Source organism: Ursus arctos, unplaced genomic scaffold (assembly GCF_023065955.2).
Source record: "Ursus arctos isolate Adak ecotype North America unplaced genomic scaffold, UrsArc2.0 scaffold_6, whole genome shotgun sequence".
Taxonomy (NCBI): domain Eukaryota; kingdom Metazoa; phylum Chordata; class Mammalia; order Carnivora; family Ursidae; genus Ursus; species Ursus arctos.
The window spans coordinates 26,816,127-26,834,264 of NW_026623078.1; the positions used below are offsets into that span (position 1 = coordinate 26,816,127).

Below are 18,138 nucleotides of genomic sequence, written 5' to 3' on the forward strand. Positions count from 1 at the left end.
TGTTATTATTATTAAAGTGAATGATATATTCAGAGCTTATGATAACTGTTAGATAATTGAAAGTTACAGTATTCTATGTATCTTCTGATGGTAATGCATTACTACCACCTTGGAGATGTCGCTTTTCTGAAGAATTAGCTGATGTGGATTCATTCCAGAACACTTGGAAAGTCTGCCAAATTCTGGCCGTTCCAACATAGCTGCTGCACCGTCTGATTCTGTTTCTTACCTTCTCGCTTTCTCTAGTGGCCCAGCTCTATGGTTTTGTCTCCAAGTCTAGGAATGACCTTCCACGGTACCTTAGGACAGATATAAAGCTTGTCCTTACAAATTGTCACCAGCACTCATTTTCATTCCTAGAACCAAATTCCTGGCTCTCAGGAATCGCTCAGCTGGGCTTACCCATCACACTCAATCTGATATCTTTTAGACTTAGCACTAGCAAAGCACGCTGGGCTTCCTTACAGAGCTCCGCAGGCTGGGGTTCTTGAGGATAAAGCCCTCCATGCTGGAACCTGGTCTCCATGGAACAGGACTTTAATTTCCAGTTTCAAACCAAGTCATGGAATCTCAGCAAAGTTAACCCCTTGGGTTTAGCTGGAAGCACATGCACTAAAAACCAGCAGCGGGTAATGACTGTTGAAGTTGACTTGCAGAGTCTGCTGTCCTTCACTTCACTTTTTAAAGAAGAGTATTGATTTTCAGGCAACACGCCCAGATGAAGTCTCGGAGGTACGACTTTAGTATGCACATAGCTCGTGCTTTAAGTTTTCATTTACCTACAGAGCAAGTAAAATGAAGTGAACACATTTGAATTCACCTTCCTTAACATCTCTCATATCCGTCCCGTTCACTACAGCCAAGATCTCCAGACCATCCTCTTGTCTCCTACTTTTTCCCTAACTGATTAGTCACCTGACCCACCTCTCCCCCATAGTCTTGGTGCCTGTTGTCTATTCTTCACTCCGTGACTAGAGTTATCATGCAAGTATCTGAGCAGGTCTCTTCTGCTGAAAACTCTCCATGGTTTCCCGTTGGCAAGAGGATTAAGCAACTCTCCTCCGTAGGCAAATGAGCTCTGGGCCATCTGGACCCTGCTTATTTCTATGAGGCTATTCCCTTTCCCCCCCCACTTTTGCTCAGTGCTTCATGGAAATAACTCATGCTTCTTGAAGGTGGTTTCATCTCCCTCACCTATATTTCATGCGTTTGTACATCTTGTCTCCTCTGTCTTTCCCCTCTCCCTCTCTCCACCTGGAGAAGCCCTACCTATTCTTGACCCAGTTCAAATGCCTCGCCCTAGGGGGTCTTTCTTTACCAAAAACCATTCTCCCCTCCAGCAGGGTAGATGGAACTTTCCTTTGTACCACCTTGGATATGCCTCCAGCATGGCCATTAATCCATCATATGCGTCCAAACTTGTCTCCTCCACTGCCCTGAGAGCAAGGTAGTGTTTTGTTTATGGTGAATTCCTGATACTGAGACCATGCGGGGACTATAGTAGGTGCTCAGTGAATTTGAAGTGAACCTACGGGGGCCTGAAAAAGCTAACAAAGTTCTCAGAAGTCAATACAGGTATCTGTCAAAATCTGCCACTTCAATATACAGTCCTTGTCTTTAAAATAAATTAAGGACTCATTTGACAACTTTTTTTTTTTAACAGAATTCACCCTATAATTAGTTCATTCATCCAGTAAATATTTTCTGAGCAATCACTAAGTGGAAACATGTAGATATAATGGATACAACTCATAGACCAGGTTCAGTCAACCCAGTTGTTTCCTGTATATTTGTCTCTACCTCCTTCCTTGATTTTCTAGCCAGACACAATGCTAAGCATTCATTCATTTAATCTTCCCAATAACTCTATGAAGTAGTTGCTCTTACTCTCTTTAATTACTGCATAAGTAAAATGAGGCTTAGAGAAGTCATGTAGGCTGTGATGAACCAGTCAATGGTGAAACTAGGACCCTTGTTAAGACAAGGTCTCCACAGCTAACATTTAATCATGATGCTTTCCATCAGTCCTTCAACAGACATTGATTGAGGCCTTCCTTAAAGCAAACCACAAATGCAGAGTAATGTTCTAGGTTCTGAGAGAGAGATAACAGAAGCATAAAATGGGTCTTATTATCTCATTGGCAGAACGCAATGATGAACCACAGTGAACTTTAGAAAAGACCTCCTTTCTCTGCCCTAACAATTATGCTCTTGGTAGAGGACACTGCCTATTGGAGACGTCTACCTAGCCTTCTGTAATGTTCTCATAATCCTTCTTGAACCGAACTGCTCTAGACTTTAGTTGTTTTTTTATTTCTATATTTTTACCATCTTTAAACCATTTTTAAGTGTGTAGGTCATAGTATTAAGTATATTCACATTGTTATGCAACTGTTCTCCAGAACTTTTCATCTTACTAAATTAAAACTCTGTACCCATTAAACAGTAACTCTCCACACCCCCAGCCCCTGGTAACCACCATTCTACTGCCTCGTCGAATTTGACTGTTACACATACATCATATAAGTGGAATTATACCACTTATGACAAAAACGAAGGGTTTGTCTTCTTGTGACTGATTTGTTTCACTTAGCCTAATACCCTTCCTCAAGGCTCACCCACACTGTAGCATGTATCAGAATTTCCTTCCTTTTGAAGAGGAAGAATATTCATTGTATATATATATATATATATATATATATATATATATATATATATACCACATTTTGTTTCTCCATTCATCTGTTAATAGAAGTTTGGGTTGCTTCCATTTTTTGATTATTGTAAATAATGCTACTATGACCATAGGTATTTAAATACTTCCTTAAGACCCTGCTTTCAATGCTTTGGAATAAATACCCAGAAATGGATTTGCTGGATCATTTGATGATTCTATTTTTAATTTTTTGAGGATCCTCCATCCTGTTTTCCAACAACTGCACCATTTTACATTCCCACCAACAGTGTACAAGGGTTCCAATTTCTCCACATCCTTGCCAACACGTGTTATTTTCTGGCGTTTTGTTTTTGTTTTTGTTTTTGTTTTTATAATACCCACCCTAATGGGTATGAGGTGGTATCTCATTGTGGTTTTAATATGGTTGGGTTTTGCTTTGTTTTTGTTTTGGGGTTGTTTTTGTTTTTGTTTTGTTTTTTTACTTCTGTGTAATTGTGCTTGCCGAATGCTTAAATAGAATAGAATCACAAAACTATTTGCACCTGTAATGCTGCAGGCAATTTTGGCTACTGTACCTCCAGAAAGATATAACAGACTTAGAAAAGGCTTAGAAGAACAATGACGAAAATTGTAATAGAATGCTTTTCTTTCGGGGAAAGAAGAAAACTATTCTACTTCTTTGTCTGGGAAGACAAAGGCTGAGAAGGGTCGTAGTGGGAGTTTCTGAAATCAAGCTCAGAAAGAAAGCTCTGACTCAATAGGAATGGGGACGACTCCCTCAACTTTGTCTGAGAACAAATAAAATAAACTAGCACTTTGTGAAGAGAGTAAGACACATAAGGAATTTATTAACGAAAGTGCTAGAACCTTGCGTGTTATCTTTTTCCAAAGAACACTCGTTCTCATTATTACGCTTGTTTTCATCCCACCCAAGTTGGGTGAGTAGGACAAAGATCATTATCCCGGGAGAAAAGCTCGTCTGTGGAAAGATGAAATGCCTTCACCACTGGTCCCCTTACTTCTGGGTTTACTTTCTGCACGACTTCGGAAGCAGCTTAGGTCGTGTCTGTACCTGTAAGTGGCTCAGGTTTTTAGACTATATTACTAGGTAGAAGATTTACACTTTCTTTTAAGCTAGAAAAACACATATGGACATGATCAGCATGAAGTCTGGAACAATGGTTTCCTCTGGAGAAGGAGCAGTAACCAAGAATATCAATGATATTTCCACATTTTGCCTTAAAATTTGAAAACAACATCTGAAGCAATTATCATCAAATATTAAACTTTTTTTAAAAGCTTAACATTTAAAAGTATTAAAGCTAGGACCGCCTCTGTTGCATCCCAAAGGTTTTGAACAGTTGTGTTTTCATTTTCATTTGTTTCCATGAATTTTTTAAATTCTTCTTTAATTTCCTGGTTGACCCATTCATTCTTCAGTAGGATGCTCTTTAGCCTCCATGTATTTGAGTTCTTTCCAAATTTCCTCTTGTGATTGAGTTCCAGTTTCAAAGCATTGTGGTCTGAAAATATGTAGGGAATGATCCCAATCTTTTGGTACTGGTTGAGACCTGATTTGATCTAGTATGTGGGATATCTATCTATCTATCTAGATAGATAGATACACCACAAACAATGGAATACTACTTAGCCATAAAAACATGAAATCTTACCATTTGCAATGACGTGGATGAAACTAGAGGGTATTATGCTAAAAGAAATGTCAACCAGAGGAAGACAATTATCAAATGATCTTACTCATGTGGAATTTAAGAAACAAAACAGAGGATCGTAGGGGAAGAGAGGGGAAAAATAAAACAAGACAAAATCAGAGAGGGAGACAAACCATAAGAGACTCCTAACCATAGGAAACAAACTGAGGGTTGCTGGAGGGGAGGGGGGTGGGGAGATGGGGTAACTGGGGGTGGACATTAAGGAGGGCATGGATGTAATGAGCACTGGGTATTATATATGAAACTGATGAATCACTGACTTCTACATCTGAAACCAATAATACATTATATGCTAATTAATTTAATTTAACTAAATTTTTAAAAAGGAAAAAAAGGAGAAAGATCCAGTAAAAAGTAAACCTTTTTAAAGAGAAAAAAAGTAAAAAATAAAAATATTAAAGCTAGGAGACATGTTATTCTAGTATTATCCTGCACTGACGGTATTTTATAAATCAAAAAGAACAAAATCAAAAATGTTTGTGGAACTCCCCAAACTTTCTGAGCCTAGAGTCAAAGAAATTAAGCTCTAAATCTTTCCCAAAGGGTCCCTTGGTGCCACCCTGACAAACTAACTGTGGAGCTGATCTGACTCAATGTGGCATTTGTTAAATTCTTAGGAAACTGGGCTGATGGTAACGTCTCAGTAATGCTGGCCCATTGCTTCTATAGATCATACGTGGAATTAAGAAACCATCAATACATGGAAATACTTTGTTTCTTTAAATCAGAAGTCACAATTGGGCTCTGTAGGCCCGAGCTAGCCCACAGGTGTGTTTTTGCTTGACCAGTGTACTTTTTTAAAATTAAGACATTTTAAAATCAGATGATTTCATGTTAAAAAAAAAATCCAGATTCTGACTTTTCTTGAAAATCCAGAAGCATGAGAGCTTGCATTCCCATGAGACAGCAACCAGGTAGATGCTTTGAAGTCAAAGTTACCCCACTAGGTGGAGCATGTCCTCAGGTCATCATGGTCCCCACCACTCTCCAATGCTCCCCAATGTTTCGGCCAAGGAGCCATTTACCATCATGCCCATACTGCTCTTTTTCTCATGGTCGGGGAAAGCGATCTACACACGCATCTCTACCAAATGTGAAAAATGGAAAAGAGGAAAGCTTCCTGATTTTTCTTACACCTGGCTGCCTTCACTTGACCTCTCTATCCAAGCCTGTAAACATCTTCAGTCCATTTCCCCCAAGAAACCAGTCTTTGCTTTTAATGGCCTTTTGCTCTTTGGGGGGAAAAAAAAGTAATGAGTCACAGTGACCTGGAGACATTCCAGATGGATTTATCTGCTTCTTGGTCCCTTCTTCCCCAATCCTGTTTCTTCCCTTCAGTTTTTGCTGAAATGTCTGGGTTTCTTTTCCACCCATCCCATGGTTTTGGTAGAAAAAGGTATACTCTTTTATCATGCTATTTTTTTCTTATACTTTCAGAATCAAAATATTCCATCGATCAATATATCCATTTTTAATACGAAAATATCACTGTTTAGGGTTTCATACTTTACTATAAAATTAACTGTTGGTGTGAGAAAATAGCAATAGAATATAGATGTATTTAGTACAAACCATTTATATATTTAAAGTGTTAACAGTAGCTCATCATAAAATGATGCCGTCTAGAAAGAGCCTTGCACAATGAATAAGAGTTGTGCTGGCTTGTCGTTATCGTTCATCAAAGCACGAACCAATGCGGTCCGCAAGGAGGTGTGTCACTCTAGGAAGCCAGGTGTGTTGGGATCCCACGTGCCTGGAGTTTCCTTACGGGATGACGATGGCAATATTTATTATTGCATTTCTGGTCTTGTGAGTTTTTCCAGACAATGATATACAGGCTCGATGAAAACTTTAATGTTTGATAGTACAAAACATAGAATAATCAGACGCTAAGACACTTGAATCAAGAAAGATAAAGTTTTGTTGTGAAGTTTGACATGTAAATGAAGTAATTCAAGCTCTCTGTGTAATTTTGGAAAAGTCATTCAGAGAAGTTGGACATTTTCTCTCCACTGACCTTTTTCACACAGATGATGTGAGAATAAATGAGTTGGAGTGTGTAGAACGATTTAAATTCCTGGCCCTGGTCCCATCCAGTCCCAGTAACCTATCCCATACTCCATCCAAAGTACTGTTCCTGGAGCCTTGATTTTTTTTTTAAAAATTCCACTGAAATTTCAAACATGGTAGATGGTGCAGGATTCCCGAAGAGTGCCATTCCTCCCCTCCCAGTCACTGCTGAGCTAGCAGTAGCCTCGTCTACAGCCGATTGCTGTTACAACACCCCCAGCCCGGCGGGAGCAATGCAGACATCCCCAGTCCCCACCTGGACCTCTGGCGCCGGGACAGCTTTTCTTGGCAGACCTGGGACTCAGCTGCGGCCTGGACCTTCTCTGTCCTCAAGCCAGGCCAGTCAGCAGTGCCCCACAGCAGCTACTGAACCCAGTGACAGTCACTTCATAGCAACCTTGTCAGGCTTCCACCTCCAAGGACAATTTTAAATGATAATGAAGTCAGGCTTCTTGAGCAAGGCGAGGTAGGGGGACAGTGTGTGTGGAGTGGGAGAGAACTGATATTTTTAACTACGTGCCAGCATTAACATTTTAAGTCCTAAAGCATAGAAATGATCGCTGACCCGAACAGACGATCACAAAATACCATAGACTGGGTGGTTTAGTGGCTTATAAACACCAGCCGTCTACGTCTCACAGCTCTGAAGGCTGAGAAGTCCAAGATCACAGTGCCGGTAGATTCAGTGTCTGGTGCGAGCCGACTTCCTGGCTTGCAGACGGCTGTCTTCTTATGTGTCCCCACATGGCAGAAGGGGCAAGGAAGCCTAGTGGGGTCTCTTATGTAAGGGCGTTCATCCCGTTCATGAGGGCCCCACGTTGATCATCTAATCACCTCCCAGAGGCCCCGCCTCCTAATACCGTGCTCCTGGCCGTTAGGGTTCCACATCTGCATTTTGTGGGGGACGTGAATATTCAGTCTATGGCAACCTGTTTACTCTGATCCCCGCTTTTGGAATTCAGTTGTAGATTATAGACAGAGGGATGAAAAGGGCAGGAGAAAATTGCCGTGGCGGGTGGAGGGGAGTGCACAGTGAAACCCCAGCCCCACTGACAGCACTGCTTGCGTGAAGCGCTCTAACAGCGAGCGCCATGCCGTCTGCTCCGCAACAACCCTGAGATCTAGTTGGGGAACGACTCTTAGCTCCATTTTACAGATGAGACATTCAGACCAAAAGGAGTAGGTGACTTGCTCAAGCTGACCTATGGCCACATCCAGATGCTTTCCCACCAGTTCAGGCTCAGGGCTCTTTATCGTCTCCTTCTTACCCTCCTAAGCCTGCCTTGTGAATCTTGTTCAGTCTTCGGCCTTAAGCTTCTTCTCATTCCTATGAAAGAACTGTTCTTAACTGAGAATCAGCACGATTGGCATTTTAGGCACCGGAGGGCTGAAACTCAGAGAGGTGAGCCATTGCAGCTTAAAACAGCACTGAGCTCTTCCAACAGCGAGGCAGGACATCGGCCCGTTCATTCATCTCAACAGCTGTTAAGTGCAGAATGATGAGTTTCATTCCAGACTCGCTTTTGGGACCGTTTCCCAAGGAAAAGTCAGTAGTGCAGGCTCAGTGGTGAGGGAGATACTGCGAGCTGGTGTTACTGCCCGACAGTAAGCATCGCACAGCCACAGAAAAGAGGGTGCTTCGTGCTTTCCTCCCTGCGGCATACTAACTCTGAGTGAAGAGGTAGGGTTCCTGCGCTCCATCGTCCACGGAGGACCCACCAAGATCAGAGGCAGCATTTCACACCAGCTGTGAAGACAGACCCATCTGCAGCCCTCTCAGCCCTCCCTGGGCCTGAGCGCCTGAGATCACTTCGGGCCTTGTCGGGAGGGTGGGCGGGAGGCAGGCGTTCGTGTGTGTCAGCGTTTCCTCTAAGAGGCTAGATGAAGCGAAAGATCAGACTGCAGAAAGTGAGACATACCTTGACTATGACCAGATACCTTTTCTGTTTCTCAGTCTTGAAAACATCAATGTCACAGCTGGTACTCAGCCTGGATGGAGCTTAAGAGCACAGTCTCTGGAGTCGATTGCCTTCCAGGCTTTGCTAGCTAGGGTATGTGTGGCCCTCAGAATGTTATTTAGCCCTTCTGCCCCTCAGTTTTATCATCTTGATATTTATGTGGGAAAAATAGATAAGAGCACCTGCTACGAAGGCTTATGGTCAGGACTAAATGAGCTGATGGGTGTGAGGCACTCAGCAGAGAACCTGGCAGACAGTAAGCATGACGTGGATGTTTCCGATTCCGGTCTGCAGTACCATCCAGCCTCGGGAGTGGGCTGAGCCACTTAGGGGCACTGCTAAAGTCTCTCCCAGCTCCAGGCTTCCCTGCTTCTGGGGGCAACCTGGAATACTTCTGTGAGCACGAGTGTGGTCCAGGCACAGGGAGCAGCGGCCTCACCAGGGAGCTTGTTAGAAGCACAAATTCTCCGGTGCCTCCCCAAGTCTTCTGAAATCAGCATCTCAGGGCGGGCCCAGAATTCTGATCTAACATGCTCTCCAAGTGATATTTAAGGTTGGAAGAACGTTGTCTCAGAATCTTCTCTTTATTGAGAAACTTCAGGCCAGACAACCACTTTCACGAATCCTAATGGTGGGGCTGCAGTGGTCACGGCGACTCCAGGGACCAAATGTCCTCATCAATCCCTTTGACTTGGGGACTGCTTGGAATGTGGACAGATTGTTTAGGACCTCAACATAATCTGCTTAGTTCATTAAAAGAGTGACATTTAGAATGGGAAGGGAGCCCTTGCCGGGGCAAGTCCGGATTATGAATTGGGCTAAGTTTTAGTACCAGTTTGTATATTATTTGACCTTGGATCTGATTTCCACCTACCATCTTGTATTTGCAGTCTGAATGAGTCTGTAAACAAGAGATTGCAGGTGATTCAGGATGTTGAAGGATGGAAACAGTGCTTTTTTTAAATATGAGTTCAGCTAAGGCTCGTGAAGGAAAGTGGTAGCCCATTCTTTGTAATAAAGAGCATAGTAGACAATGAAAATCTATCAGTAGTGTTTGCTGAGTTTTCCCAAAATTCAAGATACTGCACTAAGTAAGCACCACAGAGATGTAAAGAGGAGAGAGGAAAAAGTGAATAGACGCGAACATCTGCCTTTTGCTCTCTCCTGTCCATCTATTTATCTCCATTCCGGGACATTTCCCCCATCTGATCAGTAAATATAAAACACATTTCTGAAATGGACTTCCTTGATCTTCTACAAGCATCTGTTTTTTTAGTTACTGCTTGAGCAACAGTGAAACCATTACGTTTCCAGTTTTCTTCCTGTGCTGGAAATGTTGAGGTATCATTCAACTCGTTACCTCCCGATGCGTGACAGCATCTCTTGAATCTGTTTCTTTGAGGCGGCCTCCATTTTAGAGGCACGATCCAGTTCAAGTTCGTATCACCTCATGGCTTGATGACTTCAGCGACCTCTCAGCTGGAGCCTGGATGGACCAGCCTATTTTCTCCTCAGTGCACGTACCTCCATCGCCCATTGCCACAGCAACATCCCTCAAAGACATTTTCCCTATCACGTCATTCGTGCCTTTGACAGAGACCCTGTTCTGCCTTTATTCTGGCTGGTCCATGAAATCCAAATAGCTCTGCGCAGCCACCAGACCATTCATTAACTCTACCTCCTACGTTTCACCAAGAGAATTCCCGTACGATTTTTCATCCTAGGGGATCAACGTGATGCACTCCTCCCTCACCTTCCTCCCACCTCCAGAGCACACACACCGTCCTCCCCATGTTGCCATGAACACACTTCGCCCGTCCTGTGTTTTTCTTCCTATTCTCCTTCCATTTGTCCCGGTCTCTTGTCTCAGAACTCTCACCAAACATCCCCTTCGGTCCTCTCCAACCTTATTTGTCCCGCTACTACTATCTCCACACTCTTATCCCCAAGTGATTCCTATATGTCGGTTCTCATCTTGATAGTTTATGGCTGAAGACGAAGGCAGCAGAGAATTTGCCGTTTCTTTTGTTAATGCTACACTTGGGGAGCAGCCCGGAGTGCCGAGGTTGGTAGAATGTTCAGCATGAAGTGGGCTCTCACTCCACGTTATTCCAATTACAAAAAGGTTGCTTGATCCCCCGAAGACAACCAGAGGAGAAAAAGCAGTTAGGAATCCTCCTAACCGAAGCCTATTTTCGGGAGCTCTAATGAGACCCAATTAGAACCCTTCCTCCTGTTTTCTTATGTTTCATGTGAACAGTAAGAGCTAATACGTGAAGAAATCAGGCTAGCTGTGGCTTTTTGGACCATTGCACACTTCTCTTCTGCTCTGAATGCTTGCCTGGTTTGCATTACGATTTCCTTCCTTGCTGGAAAACTACACAGACTTTTTCCCTTTCTTTGGAAGAAGTGGGACCTGTTGGAAATGTGAGGCTCCAGGATTCAAATGCAATGGGCTTGGCTGTGGTGCTCTGTAGTGCATTTCTTGACAAGTCCTGAAAAGACTATTGAATTCTAGCCTGTGCTTTTTTTCTACAGTATTTGGCTGTGTTTCAGCAGCAGTGTTTGGCTGGATAGAGTAATCGAAGTCGTTTTTTTCTTCCTCGGCAATCTTATGTTACAATTTCATCCTTTGCGGTCAAAATGGGATATTTTACTCTATGCAAATGCTTTTGAGTGCAATAGAATCATTGCTCTTTCAGAAGCAAACAATCTATCTTTTAATATTACATGTAAACAGGTAAAAATATAAACTGGCAGAGCTATCCTGATAGAAAAACTGGCAGGTGTTTGGTGACTTTGCTAGAGGATATCAAGTTACAATGAAGTTTTTTTTTTGTTTTTTTTTTGTTTGTTTGTTTGTTTTTTAAATTAAAGACAGGCATTTTGGAGGGACTTTTACTTAGCAGGAAAAAAATGGTTTTCCTCTTTCGTTTCCTATGATGAAAACACTGTAACTAGTAACCTCTGCACTGTCACACGCACTGTGCATACGCGGTGGGTTGGGGTTTTGATGCCCTGTGTAACGGGCTCTTGTTCCCTGGTAATCTTCAAAAGGCTGCTGGCCTTTGAATTTGCTCCATATCTAAAATTCTAGCTTTAATTATCAGATTAGCCTGCATTTTTTTTTTCTTTGTAAGGAGAGGAGAAGCTGAAATGTGTTTTATTATTCTGCAAAGTGCTTGAGATGGTAGGATCCCAAATGTTTAATTTTGTTCTGGAAATGAGAGCTGTCAAATTATCGACTCCTTCCAGCCGATGGAGGGAAATTAATAAATCAGGGGAACAGAGTCACTGAGTGACATGACATAAATGGGCGTTCGTGGTGTGGGGCTCTCTGCTAAACAATGCTGGAATTGTGCCTTCCAGGGTCCCTGCAAGTCATGAACAAAACAAGAAAGATTATGGAGCACGGGGGGGCCACCTTCACCAACGCTTTCGTGACCACCCCCATGTGCTGCCCCTCCCGGTCCTCCATGCTCACCGGGAAGTATGTGCACAACCACAACGTCTACACCAACAATGAGAACTGCTCCTCACCTTCGTGGCAGGCGATGCACGAACCTCGGACTTTTGCTGTATATCTTAACAACACTGGCTACAGAACAGGTAAAGGTGGGCTCGATAGCCAATGAACCTCTGGTGGTCCTTCTTAGAAACAGGAAAATGCCTGTGTAATGAAATACATAAAGTTCCAATAAATGGAAGTAATGGAGGCTTTTCTCTTCTCTATCAGTATCCTCCCCATCCCATCCTTTTCTACGCTGAAGAACGTACCCATGCGAGATCCCTTAGAAAAAAGTGATTCTCAATGGGCACATTATGAAAATGCTATATTCATCAGAGCACCCAATGATTGGAATTTTTCTAAGAGGATCCACAAAAGAAGAGGTTTCACCCCCATTTACTTGCCAACCTCAACCTCCCAGATCTCAGGGGATCCTGGGTACAGCTTGAGGCTTGTCTTAGGTGTCGGTAAATTCCTGCTGACTGTTGCCATGAGAAATCATCAAATGTTTTGGAGCTGCTTAGCATCTACTCCAAGGTCTGGGACACAATAGGTGATCAAAATGATTTTTTGAATTAATAAATAACCGAATGAAGAAACCAGTGGGGTGTACCTTATTGATTCATTTACTCATTCATTCCTAATTGATAGAATTCGGAGTTTCTTCAGCTCAGGTTGTAGTTATTTTTACGTCCCAGATGGTCACGCCCATCTTGCAAGAAGGGAAGGCATCCCCAATCCTACGTAGGGCAAGAAGAGGTTTCTGGTTAGTTGGTCTTTTGAAAATTGGGGTTCTCTTTCAAGAGAAGTCATAAATGTCATGCCAGTCTTTCTAAGAAAGAAGCAAGGCTCCTTCTGATAAGGTTAGCCCCCAAAGCCTTTGAATAAAGGCCTAGAGAATTCTCAGCACGTCAATGCTCTCCTTGGGTTTTCTGAACGCTTCTTCATGAAAGGCAACAAGGATGTTTATAGAAGAGCTGCAGAGCAAAAACAGGTTTTTTCAGAGCCACCTAGACTTATAAGATTTAAAGATATCATCATTAAAGCTCGTTGGAAATGATTTTTAGGTCTGCAGATTCTCTGTTCTGAAGATTTAAAAGTAAAGGGTTTCCGACAAATGTATTCTCTTAAATACCTTTAGAAAATGAAATGAATCTTTCCCACTGGACTTGAAAAATATGAGGCCATTTGCTTCTTTGCAGAGCATTCTGTGGGCACTTAATACTTGTTATTTATGGATAAAAACATTGATTTTGACTATGATAGTATTGTCATTCGCAAGCATCTCAAGATCTCCATTCAGAAGGGCAGCTCCTCCCATTACTCTCAAGGGTGTTTGCTTATGCTTTGGAAAGAAACTGGGTTACTCAGAGTGCCTTATCCTAAGTGTGTTTTCTCACGTAAGTGATTTAAATTTATGGCACCTTTCATCTGAGAGCTCTAAGGCACTTCACAAATCCATCAACCATCCCTGTAGGGTTTGGAGACAGCAAATGTACTTGGCTCTGTTTTATAACTAAGGTGGGGATTTCAAATATTGTGTGACCAGCTCAGAAGCAAAATCAGAAATGTTCCCCTAATGCCTGGTTCCTGATTTTAACCACCACATTATGTTTTGTTCACAAGAAGCATCATGTGAAATCGATGCCTTTCGATTCCCAGGCTCCCTATAATTTAAAACCTAGTAGCAGATATAGAGCTTGAAAGGTCGGTACTCTCCCCATATCCAGAGTGATATGGATGATGTCTGTCATAAGAAATAGAGACGCAGGGTGACACAGAGAATCCTGCCAAGACTAGAGCGGTCCACTAGGTTTTGCTAATTTGTTTCAGGGCAAGTCAAGAAAAAGCAAGAAGATGAATGAGTTCTGAAGAAATCGTGTACAGCAATGTGACCCTAGTTGACAATATCGTATTGTGCACTTGAAATTTGCTAAGAGGGTAGATCTTTGCTGTTGTCACCATAAAAGAAAAAGAAAAAAAAAAAAAAAAGGAACATAGTAGAGGTATGAGGTGATGGATATATTGGTTGGCTTGATGGTGGTGAATATTTCACAATGTTTATGTATTTCGGGCCATCAGGTTGTACACCTTAAATATATTACAATTTTGTTTAAGATTTTATTTATTTATTTGAGAGTGACAGAAAGAGAGCACGCGCAAATGGGGGGAGAGAGAGGGACAAGTAGACTCCCCAGGGCTTGATCCTGTGACCCTGAGATCATGACCTGAGCCGAAACCAAGAGTCGGTCGCTTAACAAACTGAGCTAGCGCTCGACCCAGGGCTTGATCCTGTGACCCTGAGATCATGACCTGAGCCGAAACCAAGAGTCGGTCGCTTAACAAACTGAGCCACCCAGGCGCCCCAAATATATTACAATTTTTGATTGTCAGTAATACCACAATAAAACTAGGGAGAAAAAAGAAAGAGGGAAAAGACAGAAATTAGTATCTGTTGCTTACCTATCGCAGCGAGCACGTTAGCTAAATTGTCTCACTTAATTCTTCCGGCAACCTTGAAAGAAAGGATTTGCCTGTGTTACCAAAGACGAAACAGAGACTCAGGGGAGTTGTCTCAGGTCCGAGGCTAACCAGTGGTAGGATGGATCCACACATTGGACTCCAGACTCTCTCCTTTTTCCATCATCTTGTTTCGTCACATACGTCTCTGTCCCGCCTCATCCCAGAGTGCCTTCAGAGACACATAAAACATAACAGGGTACAGCACGGTAAGGACCCTGGTAAATGGAAATGAAGAGTCGTACCGTAAAAGTCAAGGCAAAGCTTGATGTACAAAGTGCACACCATGGAGTTGTGGAGATGGGGTGCTTGTGTGGAACTAAGCTTCCTATTGGCAAAAGCAAAAATCGGAACGCCATCCATTGCAAAGTTTACTGGGTCACCAGGATAGACATAAATGGGTTGCTTCTAAGAAGCATAGTGTATCCTGGTACTTGGTTCAATTAGACTGTGCTGTATCTACCCTACAATGGATATAAGAGCTTGGATAAAACAGAGAGAATTTAGTTCAAGTCCCTTATTTTCAGGTGAGCACATTTACGCCAGGATCAAAAGTGACACATCAGATGTTCCGATGCGGAGAGCAGGTGTCAGGACATTGGGCCTCGGGGTTCTTGCCAGTGCACTGCCCTACCTGTACGGGTCAGGTTTCGAATGACGCTGTGCTCCACAAGGCTGCCTGATGACAACTGTCAGGCTCTTTGTGCAGCTCGGCTGCCTGCTTCAGTCAGTTGTCTTCTCCGGGGATAGAAGACGTGCTTCTGGAAACTAAGCCTGATTCCGAGGCCAACCTTCTTTCTGCCCATGGGTCTAGACACTTAGGTAATAATTGAATTTGCAGTGAGTCATCGTACCGAGGAAAAGGAATTCTTTAAAGGAAACAAGGACTTTTCTGAATAGTTAGAAATAGAAGGAGGATGATCTGCGCAGAAGAAAATAAATGTTGATGTGCTCCTTAGTGAATCAGACAAGAGTACAAACCAGAAGACGGGCATGGCAGTGATGGAGAGCTGTACAATGTAAATTTATCTTTGATGGGGAAATACTGAAGGTCTCAGGCAGTTAGGAGGCAAAGACGCCTTTGTGACAATAGTTTATTGATCTAACCAGGGACAGAGACCCATTTGAAAATACACAAATAAGCACATCAGGATGACAGGTATTTTCAGAAGTTAAGACAATTAGCGAAGAGGTATTAAACCAGCATAATTATTTATAAACCACTACACGAGAGGGGGAAAGGTCAATATACAAATATTTTATTGTTTTTCTAATAATGAATACATTATTTGGAATGCTTAGCTGAGAACATAAGAAAAATAATGCAAGAAACTGAAATATATGTCATACATAAATACTCATCTAGAGAAAAGCACAACGCAATAATCAGTTTCATGAAGAATAACTCCGAGAAGACAAATTACTAAGAGGCTGATTTTGGGAGGCATCCAGAATACGTGGATTTCAATGAACTGAATTGATCCAATATTATGTTTACCATCGTATGACATGATTTTTCTTTCTCAGAACTGAGGCTTATTTTTGGACTGGCTATAGCCTGAATTTTTTCTAACTTTACTCATGGAAAATATGACTCTCCAACAGCTTAAATGTTCAAACGGGGAAAATACAGCAACATGTCTATTGCATTTTATGTTCTGACAAGTGAAGTGGGAATGATATTGGATTATCTATCATAAAAATGAATATCCTGCCTGACTATCTGCTCAAAAAAAAAAAATTAGTGTGAATTTCTTGTGAGAATATAGACTTGAATGTAAAACCTGGCCTAAGTTTTAAGGTAAATCCACGTTTGAGAGATAGCATCACATGTCAAAAAAATCCCTGAATCGAGACTGAGGACAGCTGCAGCCACGTCCCATCTCTGCCTTTAATTTGTTTGGAGAACTTGCATAGGCTAGTTTTTCAACTCGTATTTGTAACGCAGAGATTAAACTAGAATGATTCCTTGAGTTTCTTTCCTGTCCAAAATTATACTGTAATTTTATTACAATCCCTATAATTTCTATATTGATTCATTTAAAGATTATCGTGTTCAAATTAGAATCAGAACACATGATACATAAAATCGCATGTGAATTAAATTTTAGTCATACTCATTTTACTTCATATCATATGGTCAGAAGGGGCAATATTTAATGGAGAGCTGCAGTAAATTCTTTTGTAAAACATTCTTTTATACCAAAATAATTTGGACAAAGGAATCAATTTTCTGATTTCATGTCTTTTTATTTTACAAATTGTATTTATGTTACTTACAGCAAATATAGATATATATATATTATCCTCCAACATGGGATTTTTCTAAAATGTAGAGTTGACTTAAAGTAAGATACACTAATATTCTTATTTTAATGAAGACCATAGTCTTACAGATTTTAGATAGTCACATGAGGTATAGCATACATTTGTTGAACTACACATGCCTGGAATTAGACTAAATGCTGGGATATGAAGAGATATAAAGTAAGATGCCTGTCTTCATTAGACTTACAGTCTAGTTGGGGAATTATAGTTTTAACTTGGTTCAAAATTATGTATATTGTTAGTTTGCTAGTTACTACCAGTAAAATCCTGTGACCCCAAGTCTATCAATGACATGGAGTAAAAGCTTAATTAGCGTATCATTTGCCACATTAAATAAAATTTAACTTCTCCACAGCATCAGAGATCTTTTGTATAGCTCCTATTGCTGACTGAAAGGCCTTTGCTTCAAAAGAGTTGAAGGGAGAATTTTAAAGTATTATGTAACAGATAGTCCTGGACAGAAGTAGCATGGCCGAAAGTCAACAGAAATTATGATCAGGTCTCTCTGATCTTTCTCCCTGTCACCTGACCCCTCTACCACCTTCTTAAACAGCCGTGAAGGCAAGTGTTTAATGGTGTCTCAGAGAAGAGAATGACACAGAGAGACAGGTAGATGGTGTGTTCGAGATATATTCCTGTAGTAGTAAATTGATTGAATTGCCAATGCCAAAGGATAAGAAAAACGTCATACTACACATAATAGAATGGCGTTATGGGCAAGAAAACGAAATTCACCTTAGGGAGGGACAAAGAGATTTAATACATCTGGAGGAAAATAATTAGAAGCCCAGATAATCAATTGCAGAGCGCTGCCAGGAAGCATAATGTTGAAAGAGGCCGGGGGTGATTACAAATGAGTCTCAATGTTACGAGGCAACAAGAAAGGCCAGAGTAACTTGAAGCCAGTAGCACCGGGGGTGCCGTGTGGTGACGCATGAGGTCCTGGTCTCTTGGAACGAGCGTGATGGGTGAGGGCACATCTGGAATCCTGAGTACATATTTTACACTCCATTAGTGCAAAGACACCGAAAACCTGAAGCCAGTAACAAGGACTATTAAGAGATTTGAAGGAACAGTTTATAAGGGGAGGATTAAGGGAGGGGTGACAGCCATGGCAATGGATAGAAAGCAGCACTAACCAACCAAACAAGGACAACGGTGAGGGAAGGGCAGGAATGACCTGTCATGGCTGCCCCCAGAGGAAAAAAAACAGAGAACAAAACTGAACGTAGCAGGGGAAAAAATCTAAAAACTAATTACGCAGGAAAATGTAAGCCAAATGGGAACGGGTTGCCACAAAAGGAGTCTGACTAGGGAGGAGAAAGAGGTAACCTCTCAAGAAAT

General features: G+C 41.8%; 1 protein-coding gene across 11 annotated transcripts in view; it reads left to right on the forward strand.

The window, feature by feature from the left end:
• Positions 1-18,138, forward strand: part of SULF1 (sulfatase 1) — a 169,473-nt gene that overhangs the window by 92,034 nt on the left and 59,301 nt on the right. For all 11 annotated transcript variants that reach the window (XM_048212461.2, XM_057307730.1, XM_048212462.2 and 8 more), the window contains one exon: positions 11,808-12,047. In XM_048212461.2, the coding sequence (XP_048068418.1) occupies positions 11,808-12,047 (240 nt within the window). The remainder of the gene's footprint in view (positions 1-11,807; positions 12,048-18,138) is intronic.